This window comes from Nerophis ophidion, linkage group LG12 (genome assembly GCF_033978795.1).
Source record: "Nerophis ophidion isolate RoL-2023_Sa linkage group LG12, RoL_Noph_v1.0, whole genome shotgun sequence".
Lineage (NCBI taxonomy): Eukaryota > Metazoa > Chordata > Actinopteri > Syngnathiformes > Syngnathidae > Nerophis > Nerophis ophidion.
The window spans coordinates 23,736,145-23,754,535 of record NC_084622.1 but is presented as its reverse complement, the minus strand read 5'-3'; the positions used below and the strand labels follow the sequence as shown (position 1 = coordinate 23,754,535).

The window sequence follows — 18,391 nt, the reverse complement described above, 5'->3', positions numbered from 1 at the left end:
CGTTCCAGCTTTCTGCATAATAATTTCTGAGCTTTAGTTTCTTCTGTAAACCACGGGGTGCGCTTTTTTGGAGCCTTTTTTAACTTTAGCGGTGCTATGTTATCAATGGTTTCGCGCAGGGCGTCGTTAAAGTTGTTAGTGAGGTTATCAATAGAGCCCACATACTTTGGGAATGGTGCCATTACCGAGGGCAGTAGGTCAGCAAGAGTTGTCGTTGTGGCTGTATTAATGTTGCGGCTGCTATAGCAGTTATTATTATTATTAGTTTGACGAACATGCGTCTGAACCTCGAATTTTATAAGGTAATGATCAGACAATACTTTAGTATACGGGAGTATCGTAACTTTGGAAACGGTGATGCCCCTGACAAGCACTAGGTCTATCGTATTACCGTTGCGATGCGTGAGTTCATTTATTATTTGTGTGAGACCACAGCTATCAATTACAGTCTGGAGCGCTACGCACGGTGGGTCCGATGGGGTATTCATATGGATATTAAAGTCCCCCATTATGATTATATTATCGGCGTGTGTCATTAGATCAGCAACGAACTCTGAGAATTCATTAATAAAGTCCGAATAGGGCCCTGGGGGGCGGTAGATAACAGCCAGGTGTAGAGGCAGCGGTGTGACAGACCTCATAGTAAGCACCTCAAACGATTTATATTTATTATTTATGTTAGGACTAAGGTTAAAGTTTTTGTTGTATATTAGTGCGACCCCCCCACCCCTTTTGAGCGGACGGGCAATATGCGCATGTGTAAAGTTAGGAGGACATGCCTCATTTAGCGCAAAAAAGTCGTTTGGTTTAAGCCAGGTTTCGCTGAGACCGATGACGTTAAGATTGTTGTCTCTGATAATATCATTAACTAACAACGTTTTAGGAGACAATGATCTTATGTTTAAAAAACCTATATTATAGGTAGTGGGCTGTTTTAGGGAGTTTTTGATCAAATTATCCGTAGTAGCAATATTAATAATGTTGTGTTTATTATGCCCAGTGCATTTAGTATAGTTACGACCATATCTAGGAATTGATACGACAGGAATTTTCCGATTGTTTGATTGTTGCTTTGATAAACTGCACGCATCATGGTTAGCCACCTCAGTAACGGGGATTTTCCGATTGTTTGTTTGTTGCTTTGATAAACTGCACGCATCATAGTTAGCCACCTCAGTAACACACATGTCCAACTCTGAAACACTCAAAGCAGAAAAAACTTGTTCTAATTTAACTGACTCCTTACCCAGACCAGTAGTCTCGCATTTTCCATCTAAATCCGTCTTCAGGATGGAGGAAAGTGGTGTTCTGTGGGGATTAGCCTTCTGCTTTGTTTTTAGCCCCGCTCGGCATCCGCGTTTCCGATCACACCGCTGGCGTCTGCTCCGTAGACGGCCCCCGCTGCTACTAGACTCCCCTGCTTCACAGGCCGCTGGATGTAGCCGCCGATGTATTCCCATGCTAGTTAGCAAGTCTAGCACGCAAGTGTCTATCGGTCCAAAACGGCCCGATATGTCCACATCCAGAAGTGTCTGGCGGTCGTACGTGATCACGGAGTGACCACGATGTGAGCCAGCCATAAAGTTTGTAAAAAGTTCACAACTTTTTGTCGCTAATAAAAAAAGCCTTGCCTTTACAGGAAGTAACAGACGACATGCACGTTACGTCACTGGCTGTAGGGCTCCTCACATCCTCACATTGTTTATAATGTGAGCCTCCAGCAACAAGAGCTTTTCGGACCGAGAAAGCAACAATTTTCCCATTAATTTGAGTGAGGATGAAAGATTTGTGGATAAGGAAAGTTAGAGTGAAGCTCAAAAAAAAAAAGGGAAAAAAAAGCGGCGGTTCCAGGCGGCGGCAGTGGGACAGTTTCAGATGTAATTAGACACATTTATTAGGATAATTCTGGAAGATCCCTTATCTGCTTATTGTTTTAATAGTGTTTTAGTGAGATTGTAAAGACATACCTGAAAGTCGGATGGCTGCGGTGAACGCCTGTGTCTCTAAGAGAAGCCGAGGGAGGAGCCAAGATCACAGCTGCCTCTTTGAGCTGCAAGAGGAAGTCCCATAATCCACTTTAGTCTCCGGTAAGAGCCGACTTAATATCACAATTTTCCCATCCAAAAACTTGCTGGTGGACGTAGAAAGCATGTTCGCTTGACAGCTCTGTGTTAAAGCTTCACAACAAACAAAGAAAAAGGCTGTGTCTCGGTTGCTAAAGACCGCTTGCAATCCACCGCTTTCCACCAACAGCATCATTTTTTATAGTCTCAGTTATTAATTAAACAAATTGCAAAAGATTCAGCAACACAGATGTCCAAATTACTGTGTAATTATGCGATGAAAAGAGACGACTTTTAGCCGCAAGTGGTGCTGGGCTAATATGTCCCCTTCAACCCGAGACGTCACGCGCACGCGTCATCATTCCGCGACGTTTTCAACAAGAAACTCCGCGGGAAATTTAAAATTGTGATTTAGTAAACTAAACCGGCCGTATTAGCTTGTGTTGCAATGTTATTTCATCATTGATATATGAACTATCAGACTGCGTGGTCGGTAGTAGTGGGTTTTAGTAGGCCTTTAATATTTGGTTACATGTCCCTTGGCAAGTGTCAATGTAATAAGGCGCTTTTGGTAGCCATCCACAAGCTTCTGGTTGAATTTTTGACCACTCCTCTTGACAAAATTGGTGCAGTTCAGCTAAATTTGTTGGTTTTCAGGACTTTGGGAAGGCCATTCTAAAACCTTAAAGGCCTACTGAAATGAGATTTTCTTATTTAAACGGGGATAGCAGGTCCATTCTATGTGTCATACTTTATCATTTCGCGATATTGCCATATTTTTGCTGAAAGGATTTAGTAGAGAACATCCACGATAAAGTTCACAACTTTTGGTCGCTAATAGAAAAGCCTTGCCTTTACCGGAAGTCGCAGACGATGACGTCACCCGTGTGAGGGCTCCTCACATCCTCACATTGTTTTTAATGGGAGCCTCTAACAAAAAGAGCTATTTGGACCGAGAAAACAACAATTTCCCCATTAATTTGAGCGAGGATGAAAGATGTGTGTTTGAGAATATTGATAGCAAGGACTAGGAAAAAAATAAAAAAATCTAGTTTAAAAAAAGACGATTGCATTGGGACGGATTCAGATGTTTTTAGACACATTTTCTAGGATAATTCTGGGAAATCCCTTATCTTTTTATTGTGTTGCTAGTGTTTTAGTGGGTTTAATAGTACCTGATAGTCAGAGAAGTGTGTGTCCATGGGTGTCTTGAGGTCAGTGTCTGATGGAAGTCAATGGCAGCTGTATGGACGGCACAAGCTCAGCTGATCTCCGGTAAGTAGCGACTTTTTACCACAATTTTCTCACTGAAAACTGTTGGTTGTCATTTGGTCGGGATCCATGTTCGCTTGACCGCTCTGATCTATAGGAAAGCTTTAACTCCGGGAATTTTAAAGAAGGAATCACCGTGTGTTTGTGTGGCTAAAAGCTAAAGCTTCCCAACTCCATCTTTCTACTTTGACTTCTCCATTATTAATTGAAAAAATTGCAAAAGATTCTGCAACACAGATGTCCAAAATACTGTGTAATTATACGATTAAAGCAGACGACTTTTAGCTGTGTGTGTGTGCCAGGGTATCCGCGGATCCTTAAAAAGTCTTAAATTCATGTGTCTAAAATTAAGGCCTTAAAAAGTATTACATTTATTAGAAATTCCTAAGATGGTCTTAAATTCAGTACTCAATGGTCTTAAATTGTCGGGCCAGTTTTTTTTCCTTTTTTCGGGGCATGTCTTTGTGTAAAAGTTACGGCACGTCTTTGAGTAAAAATGAGTGATTTCAGTGTCAGTCGCGCGCAGACTCCTTCCTTTCAGTCAGCATGGGGAAATGGAAGTTTTGCAAGCGTTGGCTGGAGGACAGCCGGTTTAAAAGCTGGCTTAAGCTTGTTGCCAATCCCGAGGAGGCCAGGTGCATGCTTTGTAAGAGGGATTTCAAACTTGGCTCCATGGGAATTAGAGCGGTCAAATCGCACATGCATTGTGGTAAGCATAAAATCGCGGCAGAGAACCAAAAACAAACACCGGGCATCTCTCAGTTCTGCGTGGGTCCAGCGCCAACGCACCCCCAGCTAGCAACAACTGCAGCTAGCAGCACTGACCCGACACTAATCTTCGGCAGGACAGCAACATTAAAATCCGAGGTGTTATGGATCTTGCACACTGTGGTGAAACATCAATCCTACACCTCAAATGACAGGATTGGCGATCTTTTTCGGGTGATGTTTCCTGATTCTCAGGTTGCTAATACATTTTCCTGCGGAAAGGATAAAACAGCATATATTACGAGACACGGATTAGCACCTCACATCCAAAACCTGCTCTTCGACCAAGTCAACGGGTCTCGGTATGTGTTAATGAAATGTAATTTACTTTTACCCTCACCTCGGTTATTATGTTTTTACTGGCGTTGGTGTTGGTTTGTTTGTTTTGGATGTCAAAGTTTTTGGATCTCTCAAGATTTTTGATAAGCTGTTTGGCAGAGTGGTGCTTATCAGTTTGTTTATTAATAAACATACAAAAAGTAAACTTGACTAATTGTCATTGAGGTTGTAGTACAGTGGGATCCCCAACCATCGCTTATATTTATACATTTTTTATTATTTTTTTCCGTCATAAATTTCATTCGAGGTGGAATTAAAAAGGTCTTAAAAAGTCTTAAATTTGACTTGCTGAAACCTGCAGATACCCTGGTGTGCGCAGCGCTAATATTTCCTTACAGTCCGTCACGTCATGCGTACACGTCATCATTCCGCGACGTTTTCAACAAGAAACTCCCAGGAAATTTAAAATTGTAATTTAGTAAACTAAAAAGGCCGTATTGGCATGTGTTGCAAAGTTAATATTTCATCTTTGATATATAAGCTATCTGACTGCGTGGTCGGTAGTAGTGGGTTTCAGTAGGCCTTTAAGTCTAGCCTGATTTAGCCATTCCTTTACCACTTTTGACATGTGTTTGGGGTCATTGTCATGTTGGAACACCCAACTGCACCCAAGACCCATCATCCGGGCTGATGAATTTTAGGTTGTCCTGAAGAATTTGAAAGTAATCGTCCTTTTTCATTGTCCCATTTACTCTCTGTAATGCACCAGTTCCATTCGCAGCAAAACAAGCCCAGAGCATAATACTACCACCACCATGCTTGACGGTGGGAATGGTGTTTCTTGGATTAAAGGCCTCACCTTTTCTCCTCCGAACATATTTCTGGGTATTGCGGCCAAACTGCTCAATGTTTGTTTTATCTGACCCCAGAACTTTCCTCCAGAAGGTCTTATCTTTGTCCGCGTAATGTCAAATGAATGTATGTGTATATACAAACCCCGTTTCCATATGAGTTGGGAAATTGTGTAAGATGTAAATATAAACGGAATACAATGATTTGCAAATCCTTTTCAATCCATATTCAGTTGAATGCACTACAAAGACAACATATTTGATGTTCAAACTCAGAAACTTTATTTTTTTTGCAAATAATAATTAACTTAGAATTTCTTGGCTGCAACACGTGCCAAAGTAGTTGGGAAAGGGCATGTTCACCACTGTGTTACATCATATTTTCTTTTAAAAGCACTTAATAAACGTTTTGGGAACTGAGGAAACTAATTGTTGAAGCTTTGAAAGTGGAATTCTTTTTCATTCTTGTTTTATGTAGAGCTTTAGTCGTTCAACAGTCCGGGGTCTCCGCTGTCGTATTTTACGCTTCATAATGCGCCACACATTTTCGATGGGAGACAGGTCTGGACTGCAGGCGGGCCAGGAAAGTACCCGCACTCTTTTACTACGAAACCACGCTGTTGTAACACGTGGCTTGGCATTGTCTTGCTGAAATAAGCCGGGGCGTCCATGATAACGTTGCTTGGATGACAACATATGTTGCTCCAAAACCTGTATGGACCTTTCAGCATTAATGGTGGCTTCACAGATGTGTAAGTTACCCATGCCTTGGGCACTAATACACCCCCATACCATCACAGATGCTGGCTTTTGAACTTTGCGCCTATAACATTCAGGATGGTTATTTGTACCGGAGGACACCACGTCCACAGTTTCCAAATATAATTTGACATGTGGCATCGTCAGACCACAGAACACTTTTCCACTTTGCATCAGTCCATCTTAGATGAGCTCGGGCCCAGCGAAGCCAGCGGGGTTCCTTGGTGTTGTTGATAAATGGGTTTTGCTTTGCATAGCAGGGTTTTAGCTTGCACTTACAGATGTAGCAACCAATTGTAGTTACTGACAGTGGTTTTATGAAGTGTTCCTGAGCCCCTGAGGTGATATCCTTTACACACCGATGTCGTTTTTTTATGCCGTACCGCCTGAGGGATCAAAGGTCTGTAATATAATTGCTTACGTGCAGTGATTTCTCCAGATTCTCTGAACCGTTTGATGATTTTACGGACCGTAGATGGTAAAATCCCTAAATTCCTTGCAATAGCCCGTTGAGAAATGTTATTCTAAAACTGTTCGACAATTTGCTTACAAATTGGTGACCCTAGCCCCATCCTTCTTTGTGAATTACTTAGCATTTCATGGAAGCAGCTTTTATACCCAAGCATGGCACCCACCTGTTCCCAATTAGCCTGCACACCTGTGGGATGTTCCAAATAAGTGTTTGATGAGTATTTCTCAATTTTATCAGTATTTATTGCCACATTTCCCAACTTCTTTGTCACGTGTTGCTGGCATCAAATTCTAAAGTTAATGATTATTTGCACAAAAAAAAATGTTTATTAGTTTGTACATCAAATATGTTGTCTTTGTAGCATATTCAACTGAATATGGGTTGAAAATGATTTGCAAATCATTGTATTCTGTTAATTTTTACATCTAACACAATTTTTGTACATACAAACCCCGTTTCCATATGAGTGGGGAAATTGTGTTAGATGTAAATATAAATGGAATACAATGATTTGCAAATCATTTTCAGCCCATATTCAGTTGAATATGCTACAAAGACAACATATTTGATGTTCAAACTGATAACCTTTTTTTTTGCAAATAGTCATTAACTTTAGAATTTGATGTCAGCAAGACGTGACAAAGGAGTTGGGAAAGGTGGCAATAAATACTGATAAGGTTGAGGAATGCTCATCAAACACTTTTTTGGAACATCCCGCAGGTGTGCAGGCTAATTGGGAACAGGTGGATGTCATGATTGGGTATAAAAACAGCTTCCCAAAAAATGCTCAGTCTTTCACAAGAAAGGATGGGGCGAGGTACACCCCTTTGGTAAATGGTAAATGGGTTGTACTTGTATAGTGCTTTTCTACCCCTTTTTAAGGAGCCCAAAGCGCTTTGACAGTATTTCCACATTCGCCTATTCACACACTGACGGTGGGAGCTGCCATGCAAGGCGCTCACCAGGACCTGTCAGGAGCAAGGGTGAAGTGTCTTGCCCAAGGACACAACGGATGTGACTAGGATGGTAGAAGGTGGAGATTAAACCAGTAACCCTCAGATTTCTGGCACAGCCACTCTACCAACTTCGCCACGCCGTCGTCCCCTTTGTCCACAACTGCGTGAGCAAATAGTCAAACAGTTTAGGAACAACGGTTCTCAAAGTGCAATTGCAAGAAATTTAGGGTTCTCAACATATACGGTCAATAATATCATCAAAAGGTTCAGAGAATCTGGAGAAATCACTCCGCGTAGGCGGCATGGCCGGAAACCAACATTGAATGACCGTGACCTTCGATCCCTCAGACGGCACTGTATCAAAAACCGACCTCAATCTCTGAAGGATATCACCACATGAGCTCAGGAACACTTCAGATAAACACTGTCACTAAATACAGTTGGTCGCTACATCTGTAAGTGCAAGTTAAAGCTCTACTATGCAAAGCGAAAGCCGTTAATCAACAACATACAGAAATGCCACCGGCTTCTTTGGGCCCAAGATCATTTAAGATGGACTGATGCAAAGTGGAAAAGTGTTCTGTGGTCTGACGAGTCCACATTTCAAATTGTTTTTGGAAATATTCGACATTGTGTCATCCTGACCAAAGGGGAAAAGAACCATCCAGACTGTTATCGACGCAAAGTTTAAAAGCCAGCATCTGTGATGGTATGGGGTGCATTAGTGCCCAAGGCATGGGTAACTTACACATCTGTGAAGGCACCATTAATGCTGAAAAGTACATACAGGTTTTGAAACAACATATGCTGCCATCTAAGCGCGGTTTTTTTCATGGACGCCCCTGCTTATTTCAGCAAGACAATGCCACGCCACATTCAGCATGTGTTACAACAGCGTGGCTTCGCAAAAAAAGAGTGCGGGTACTTTCCTGGCCCGCCTGCAGTCCAGACCTGTCTCCCATCGAAAATGTGTGGCGCATTATGAAGCGTAAAATACGACAGCAGAGACCCCGGACTTTTGAACGACTGAAGCTCTACATAAAACAAGAATGGGAAAGAATTCCACTTTCAAAGCTTCAACAATTAGTTTCCTCAGTTCCAAAACGTTTGAGTGTTGCTAAAAGAAAAGGTGATGTAACACAGTGGTGAACATGCCCTTTCCCAACTACTTTGGCACGTGTTGCAGCCATGAAATTCAAAGTTAATTATTTGCAAAAAAAAAAAAAAATTAAGTTTGAACATCAAATATGTTGTCTTTGTCGTGCATTCAATTGAATATGGGTTGAAAAGGATTTGTAAATAATTGTATTCCGTTTATATTTACATCTAACACAATTAACCAACTCACATGGAAACGGGGTTTGTACTTACAGATGTAGCGACCAACTGTAGTTACTGTCAGTGGTTTTTTGAAGTGTTCCTGAGTAAGGTAGATATCACCACACCACATGGGTGTGGTGATATCCTTTACACACTGATGTCGCTTTTTGATGCAGTACCGCCTGAGGGATTGAATGTCTGTAATGTCATCGCTTACGTGCAGTGATTTGTCCAGATTTTCTGAACCTTTTGATGATATTATGGACCGTAGATGTTGAAATCCCTAAATTCCTTGCAATAGCTTGTTGAGAAATGTTGTTCTTAAACTGTTTGACAATTTGTTCACAAAGGGGTGACCCTCGTCCCATCCTTGTTTGTGAATGACTGAGTATTTCATGGAATCTGCTTTTATACCCAATCATGGCACCCACCTGTTCCCAATTAACCTGTTCACCTGTGGGATTTTCCAAATAAATATTTGATGAGCATTCCTCAACTTTCTCAGTCTTTTTGCCACTTGTGCCAGCTTTTTTTAAATATGTTGCAGCCAATTCCAAATGAGCTTGTAACAAACGCACCCAAGTTCCCCGGGTGTCTCTGCCACTACGCAAATTAAGGAGTCACGGGTGGGACCTGATAGTCAGCTGGGAATGATTAATACAGTAAATAAACACAAGACATGTATTACTATTAGCCACAACACCACTAGGCTATATTTAATATATCACAAATTAATCCCGCATAACAAACCCTTCCCCTTTCCCGTCCATATAACACGCCAATATCAATCAAACACCCGTACAAAACACACACAATCCCACAGCCCAAAGTACCGTTCACTTTCAAAAGTTTATACCACACAAATATTCCCCCAAAGTCCCCAAAGTTAAGTACGAGACGTGTGTACTGGCAACAATCATTTGTTCGTAAGCCGCAGCTGTGTACTCACGGAACCGCGTGCGTGCGTCCAACTCAAAAGTCCTCCTGGTAAGAGTCTGTGTTGTCCAGGTTCTCCACAGGCCAATGGTAAGTCACAAAAATAGTCAAAAATGAGGATACTTCCAAAAAGTGGCTCGGTGGTAAAAAACGCTGTGACTGACAGGTGCTCCAGGGGCGTGTGTCATCTGCTTCTGCCCCGGTCTGATAGAACCGGATGCTTTTTATATCCCCACATTCATTTACGGTACATTTTTTAATATTAACCATGATTTAATACGCCTGTAACAGTTTCATGTTTTAAATGGATGACATAATATGTATATATAATTACTTTCCCAGCTGAGCACAAGTTAATTGGGACTGGAATATTTATTATATATAGATGGACCTCTATGGCCATTACAATCTAATATTTGGACTGCAAATATATCTTGTATTTGCAGTCTATTCAATTGAATATAAGCTGAAAAGGATTTGCAAATCATTGTATTCTGTTTGTTTTTTTTACGATTTACACAACGTGCCAACTTCAATGGTTTGGGGTTTTGTACATGGTGCTATAGATTTTACGGATTTTGGGACATTATCTCTAGCTTTGTCTGATCTCCTGTACTTGCTTGTGTTCCAGGAGTAGACTTGGAGGTGTTTGAAACCTCCAACATCAGCAGATCTTCACTCACATCACCTGAAGTCACACCGGAACGGCCCGAAGACGACAAAGCCAAGAAGCCAAAAAGCCGAGTGAAGAGCAGCTCTCGGCGTACATTTCTGGACAACAGTTGGTCTGATGATGACGACTCACTGAAGAGCAAAGAATTGGGCAAAAAAAATCACGATGGAGAAGCTTTGTCCGATTTGTGGACATGTCCTTTAACCTCGGAGGACGAAATAGAAGACTGTTCTTTAAAAAGCACTTTTCAAGCTGCGGTCCACAAGCCTTCAGGGATGGTCCTCAAGCTGAGGAAGATGCTGAGTCATGGCCGGAAGAGAAAAAAGGCGCGCCATCAAGCCGTCTCCCTTCCGGATCCCAAACAGACCCAAGAGGACCGAGAGCAGCCCCTCATGCGGCAGAGAACAGGAAGCACAGACGCCTCACGTCTTCCAAGAAAGGTGAAGAAAAAATCCCCGCTGAAGATCAAACACAGTCCCTACTTGTCCGCCTCTCACAGGAAGCGATGGGCCCTGCGGTCTAAAAGGGTCGTGAGGGTGCCCTACCCGGACCTGGTGGGGAAGAAGATACGCCACCTGTACGAGGACGACGACAAGAGGGAGGTGTGGTACCGAGGGCAGGTGGTGTGTGTGCACGAGGCCCACAGCAACCCCCTGAAGACCATCTTTGAGGTGCATTATGACAGCGAGCCTGGATGGAAGTACTACCTGGAGCTGCTCATGGACTACAAGAAGGGATGGCTCACAGTAGAAGACGACACATCATGACCGCTTTCATTAGAGCAGGACTTTTTTCTTTGCAAGTGCCGCCATTTTTACTACTTGCGCTTGCTCTGGCTGGTTTGGGAGCCTCTTTGATTGTGTGTACGTGCCTAATATAGTCTCCTGCATGTCAATAATACAAATATTCTGATGAGTCAATCCTGGGCTTTAGACCAGCACTGGTATGTAAGGTGTGGATGCTTGGTGTGATCGTGTATTGGTAGGTTGTGAGACAACATTTATCCAAAGGTATTTAGTAGAATTTAAGTATATTACATTTTGTAAAATTGTTTTAATAAAGGTTTTGTACTTTTGTTCATGTTTCCTGATGGTGTTAGACGCCAAAAGACGATACGGTCCTGGGAGCAAGTTTAGAAACCCTGGCACAGAGCAGGGATGACCACGCCCCTCTCTCCCCAGAGCTCATTTGATTGGTCGCTGCAAAGTCTCTCGTTTGTGCCTTCAGTACTGAAGGAAACACAACTACACTTTTATTAATTGATTACGTTAGCGCTGGGTGATATGGCCTTTTATTAATACCTCAATAGTTTTAGGCCATGTCACGATACACGATATATATCTCGATATTTTGCCTTAGCCTTGAATGAACACGATGCATATAAAGACAGCAGTATGATGATTCTATGTGTCTACATTAAAACATTCTTGTCCATACTGCATTAATATATACTCATTTTAAACTTTCATGCGGAGGAGGAAATCACAGCTAAGTCAATTGACCAAAACTATATTTATTGAACAGTTATTAAGCAGTTTCACAAACATTCATGTCATTTCCAAAACAGAAAGTGCAAGATTGTCAGACATTTTAAAACAAGCTATTAGTGCGCTTTTGTGAATGATGTCACTAAGATGACATATCAAAACACTAAATTAAAGTGCACTCTTTGTATAGAACGCCACTACAATAGTTTAAAACAAATAAAGTGCACTTTTGTGCATGATGTCACACGATTTTTCAATAAATATCAAATAAAAATTAGCTGCTTAGACTTGTCTAGGGTGTACACCGCCTTCCACTTGAATGCAGCTAAGATAGGCTCCAGCACCCCCGCGAGCCCAAACGAGACAAGCGGTAGAAAATGACATTTTTTTTCCCATAGAGTTAATATGGAAATGGAAGACGCTAGGCTTAATTGGGTCAGTGCATTTTGTGGGTGTTGACATGCAGAGTTTCAAGCACTCTTCATTCTCTAGCGGGTGACTTTTCAAATGATGCTACAAATTAGTAGTGATGCTACTTTTTGCAGCAATGCTTTTGCCGCATACTTGACATATTACGGTTGTTCAACATCTTTCCGCTTGAAGCCAAACCACCGCCAGACGATGTGCTGTGTTTCTTGGGAATTAATTATTCTTTAATTTGTCACCAGATTAGCACCTTCTTTCTCTCGTATTACCACTCGCACCGCTCCACTAGCATCACCTGCTATAGCTAATGTTACCAGACAGTATAAGTCTCTACCCTTTGTCAAAAATTTTGATTGATTGGGTCAAAGGTCAAGGGGGCGGGGCTAAGTGGGCCACGTGTCAGATCCTCTCTATTTTCCCAAGTAATGTTTTTAGAGCAGATTGGTAAATAATGCATCCGTAATCAAAAACAGATCAAATTAAAGTGATATATATGTTGGGATGTCGCATGGCTGCAGTTGTGTGTCCCCGAGTATGCAAGAATCCAGGAGAGTTGAGTGAAGGTAAGAGGAATTTAATACCCATAAGAAAATAACAAAAGCAAACATAAAGCAGTCGTGCAGATAAACGTTCTCAACATAATATTATCGAGCACTGAGGAGTGCTCGAGTGAAACATAAATAGACACTAGTGTGATTGACAGCAGGTGTGAACCGCTGCCAATCAACGAAAAGAGAAAAACAGTGCTCCGTGAATAAAAACAGGAAATACAACAAAATAAGAGCACTGAACAGGAAGTAAATACAAAAACACGAAAAACTAACAGAAATGAAGTGACACATTGTCACAGGACCTCCCCCTCAAGGAACAGATACCAGATGTTCCTTGGAAAAGAAAAAGAAAAATGGGAAACAGTCCAAAATGTAAGGGAGGGTGGAGGGAGGATTTGGTGGAGGGTCGCCAAACCTCGTGTCCCCGCAGCCAGCGAGGGAAAGTCAGGTGGCGGCGGCGCGTAGAGCGCCGCTGGAACTGGCGAGGCGGGCGGCCAGGGAACGGCCAAATCACTGGCCGAAAAAGAGGAGAGTGCGCAGGGCACGGCCACATCCACAGCCGACGTAGAGGCGGGCGCGCTGAAGCAGGCCGGGAAGCAGAAGACGTAACCGGCGGCGTGGAAACCGCAGGCTTCATCTGCGGCGTGAAAACGGCAGATGAAGACGCCGAGCGAGGAGAAGCAAATGCCGGCCGAGGAGCAGCATATGCCGGCGTTGGAGCAGGCGGCGACGATGACAACAATGATGATGGCGTGGATGATGACAGCGGCGTGTGCTCGGCTGCACCGCCGCGAGTAGTGGCAGGCGTCATCAACGGCGTGGAAGCGGCAGATGTCATCGGCGGCGTGAAAGCGGCAGATGATGACGCCGGGCGAGGAGCAGCAAATGCCGGCCGAGGAGTAGCGGATGCCGGCGGTGAAGAAGCCCGGCGTGGTGCTGCTCTTGGCGGCGTTGGAGCCGTGCGTAGTGCCGGCGTTGGAGCTCGGCGTGGAGCCGGCGTTGGAGCTGTGCGAAAGCCCGCCAGGCACGTAGATGTCTCCGTGGAAGGAGACGCTTGCGAAGATGACAGCGGTGTGTGCCTGGCTGCACCGCGGTGTATTGTGGGCCCCCCTCCACTAGGCGGCTGCCAGAAGCCGTCCACACTTGCGGGAAGACATGCCTGCTCGTCGGAGTCCCCCGGTGCGAAAACCAGGGACGGGCGGGAGGAGGCCAGGAAGAGGGACGAAGACACGTCCCGCGCCGAGTCCCAGCAGGAGGACAAAGGCGACCTCACTGTGGGCTCCACTGGAGCTCTCGGCGATCCAAAAAAGAGAGCGGGAGCTGGCAGAAAGAGCAGCCGGGGAGCAGCCGCTGGAAGCTGTGTAGGAGCAGGGAGAAGCAGCTCAGCAGACGACGGGAAGGATGGCGGCGGCAGACGTGCCGGTCGGAGAGCCGCAGGAGCCGCGAGACGTGAAGGAGGAGGCGGGCGCGCCGGTCGGTGAGACGTAGCCGGCAGTGTTGCCGAGAGGAAGGATGGCGGCGGAGGACGCGCCGGTCGGTGATCCGTAGCCGGTAGCGTTGTCGCGGGAGCCGCGAGGCATGCAGGAAGTGGCGGACGTGCTGGTCGGAGAGCCGTAGCCAGCCGTCGAGCCGAGAGGAAAGATGGCGGCGGGGGACGCGCCGGTCGGAGAGCCGAAGCCGGTGGCGTTGCCGCGGGGAGAGAGTCCGCGTCTGTTGGCTGGGACCGCACAAACCTGGCCTTCAAGTCCTCCAGGAATTGTGCGGTCCAGAACGTCGGCTGAGAATTGCCGACAGGGATTCTCGCGAGGACACTTTCTGGCTCGATGATACTGTTGGGATGTCGCATGGCTGCAGTTGTGTGTCCCCGAGTATGCAAGAATCCAGGAGAGTTGAGTGAAGGTAAGAGGAATTTAATACACATAAGAAAATAACAAAAGCAAACATAAAGCAGTCGTGCAGATAAACGTTCTCAACATAATATTATCATCGAGCACTGAGGAGTGCTCGAGTGAAACATAAATAGACACTAGTTTGATTGACAGCAGGTGTGAACAGCTGCCAATCAACGAAAAGAGAAAAACAGTGCTCCGTGAATAAAAACAGGAAATACAACAAAATAAGAGCACTGAACAGGAAGTAAATACAAAAACACGAAAAACTAACAGAAATGAAGTGACACATTGTCACAATATATTGTTTTCAATGTCAACCTATCAGCCCCCCAATCTTTACCCCTCAAAGCCCTCATTATATTTAACACCTTTTTACTTTTCTCCACTATTTTGCTGATGTGGGTTGACCAGTTAATATATTTTCTCCATAGAGTTTTATTTGGAGCTTGTTTGGTACTTTCCTCTTTGTAAAATGTATGACTTTTGTCTTTCCAACAGAGAATCTTAAACCCCAGACCGTTCCCCAGGCTTAAACATTATTTACCACTTTGGTAGTTTTTTTATTATTTCTTTAGACTGTAAATAATGTACTAGTTTTTCATTAATCATTTTTTCCATTACTTTGCCCAAATTTGAGGTCATTGCTATCGGCCTATAATCTCCTGCCTCTTCCAGGTCTTTCCCTGGCTTGCATATTGGAATTATTACAGCTGTTTTCCACTCAGCTGGTAATTTTCCTTCTTTATATATCCTGTTTTATAATTTCAAGACCACTTCTTTGCCGATGCTACCTAAGTTCTTGATCATTTGATAACTCACCAGGTCTTTTCCTGTGTTGTATTTTTAACCTTTTTAAAAATTCGAATTATTTCATCCAAAGAAAATGTCATATCCATAGTGTTGGTAAAGCTATTATCGTTGTCTTCCATCATTTCCCCAATATTTAAACTAATTGTTTCTTCTCTATTTTGTTTTTCTACATTTCTCAAATTATCATTATTGTGCACTTTAACAAATGTTTTTGCTAAAAGTTCTGCTTTTTCTTTATTTTCTACCACACACCGTGTTCCATCTTTCATCACATGATTTTTTTGTTCTTTTCTGATCCCTGACATTCTCTTGATCATTCGCCACACTTGGTCTAAAGCAGGGGTCGGCAACCCGCGGCTCTGGAGCCTCATGCGGCTCTTTAGCGCCGCCCTAGTGGCTCTCTGGAGCTTTTTCAAAAATATATGAAAAATGGAAATGATGAGGGGAAAACAACATATTTGTTGTTTTAATTTGGTTTCTGTAGGAGGAAAAACATGATACAAACCTCTGTAATTGCTATAAAGCACACTGTTTATATTAAACATGCCTTACTGATTCGAGTATTTGGCGAGTGCCGTTTTGTCCTACTAATTTTGGCGGTCCTTGAACTCAACACAGTTTGTTTACATGTATAACTTTCTCCGACTTTCTAAGACATGTTCTATGCCACTTCTTTTTCTGTCTCATTTTGTCCACCAAACTTATAACCTTGCGCATGAATGCACAAAGGTGAGTTTTGTTGATGTCATTGACTTGTGTGTAGTGCTAATCAGACATATTTGGTCACTGCATGACTGTAAGCTAATTGATGCTAACATGCTATTTAGGCTAGCTGTATGTACATATTACATCGATCTGCCTCATTTGTTGCTATATTTGAGCTCATTTAGTTTCCTTTAAGTCCTCATAATTCAATTTATGTCTCATGACACTATCTGTATGTAATATGGCTTTTAATATTTTGCGGCTCCAGACAGATTTGTTTCTGTGTATTTGGTCCAATATAGCTCTTTCAACATTTTAGGTTGCCGACCCCTGATCTAAAGGAGTAGTTCTATTTAGTGTTTCACAAAAAGTTCTCCAATAGTGTTTTCTTGTTTTTTTTAATAACATGCCTTCCTCTAGCTTGGTGCCTTTTATATTGGATCATATCTTGGAAATTATGTGTTTTTCTCAATATTCTAAATGCTCTATTCCATTCTTGTATTGCATCTGTGCACTCTTGTGTCCACCACGGCACTATCTTCCTTCTTCTCCATATTCTACTCCTTGGTATGCTCTGTTCGGCTGCTTCCATTATGTACTTTGTAATATCTGTATTTAATTGTTCGATATCTTGATTTATATCCACTTCCTTTAATGTTATGTCGGTAATTTCCCTAAATTGTCCCCAGTCACCATGATTATACTTCCATCTTCCTTCTATCCTAGTGCTTTCTGTCCTTTGATTTATGTTTATGTGAATGAAGATTGGGTAGTGATCACTTCCCATTGTGCTGTATTTATTTACTTCCAGCTCCACCTTTCCTGCTAACCCTTGCGACACTAGTGTTAAATCTATTGCTGTTTCTTTACCCGTGACTACATCTAACCTTGTTCCCACAGCACCGCATGCTCATTGAGAAGAGCGATATGTGCTTAGATGTCAACGTTTTTTCACAAAATTTGTCGGCAGTTGACTTTTTAAAGAAAATATACTATCTTGGGGGCTCCGCTTAAATAGCGACATAGTTTAAGCTGTATATTATGTTAAATCATTTTGTTGCAGTCCAAGTTTATTTGTTACGGCAAGCCACAAATATAATTATTCCTATTTCCAAAAATAGTCTATAGGCCAAATCCTTCTTTATTTATTTTTCAGTGATTATCCCTGTTCTGACAGCTAAATGATGTAATAGATCATGATGTATGGCTTTTGAGTATTTATTTTTCAATCAACAATTCCAATAAAAAAACCCGTATTTCCAGATTACTGATAACTTTTTCAAAATTAAATCTAATTCCTGAATAAGATAATCGTATCGAATCCTATGGATGGTCTGGCCCTAAATTCTCTTTGTAATATTTGTTTGATTCTTCATAAATACAACACAGGCTAATATGAAAAACATATCTGCCCCGTTGCGCTGTAGTGAAAAAATTCAAAATTACTTCTGACATGTTTGCTGACCTCTCCCAGCCCTTTTTCTGCCGTGTCAACAATGCAAAAATTTCCTTGCAAGTCAAAGATGGATCAGAGACCACCTTTGCCCCTACCCCCACCCCCTCTCCACTCCCAATAGAACAACAATTAATCTGAGTTGAGTTTTTTTTAAATATTCCAACATGACTTTTTACTTTCATTTTGTGTCAAAGCTGAGTTGTGCTCTCTGGTTTATTTTGCAAATGAACCACCAGAACATTCAAATGGAAGATCTTACGCAAGTCATTCCTTTTTCTTTTTTCTTTTTTGATGCATTACGCTACAATTGTATAGATAGTCAGTCCATCCATCCATCCATCCATTTTCTACCCCTTATTCCCTTTTGGGGTCGCGGGGGGCGCTGGCGCCTATCTCAGCTACAATCGGGCGGAAGGCGGGGTACACCCTGGACAAGTCGCTACCTCATCGCAGGGCCAACACAGATAGACGGACAACATTCACACTCACATTCACACACTAGGGCCAATTTAGTGTTGCCAATCAACCTATCCCCAGGTGCATGTCTTTGGAGGTGGGAAGAAGCCGGAGTGCCCGGAGGGAACCCACGCAGTCAAGGGGAGAACATGCAAACTCCACACAGAAAGATCCCGAGCCTGGGATTGAACCCAGGACTGCAGGACCTTTGTATTGTGAGGCAGACACACTTGTATAGATAGTCGTTTATTTATTTAGT

The 18,391-nt window shown here is 42.9% G+C and overlaps 1 protein-coding gene across 2 annotated transcripts in view; it reads left to right on the top strand.

Moving 5' to 3' along the window:
* lg12h15orf39 (linkage group 12 C15orf39 homolog) overlaps positions 1-11,424 on the top strand; it is a 44,396-nt gene extending 32,972 nt beyond the window's left edge. For both annotated transcript variants that reach the window (XM_061917114.1, XM_061917113.1), the window contains exon 3: positions 10,308-11,424. In XM_061917114.1, coding sequence (XP_061773098.1) covers positions 10,308-11,116 — 809 coding nt within the window. In that variant the 3' untranslated portion in view covers positions 11,117-11,424. The remainder of the gene's footprint in view (positions 1-10,307) is intronic.
* The last annotated feature ends 6,967 nt before the right edge of the window (positions 11,425-18,391 follow it).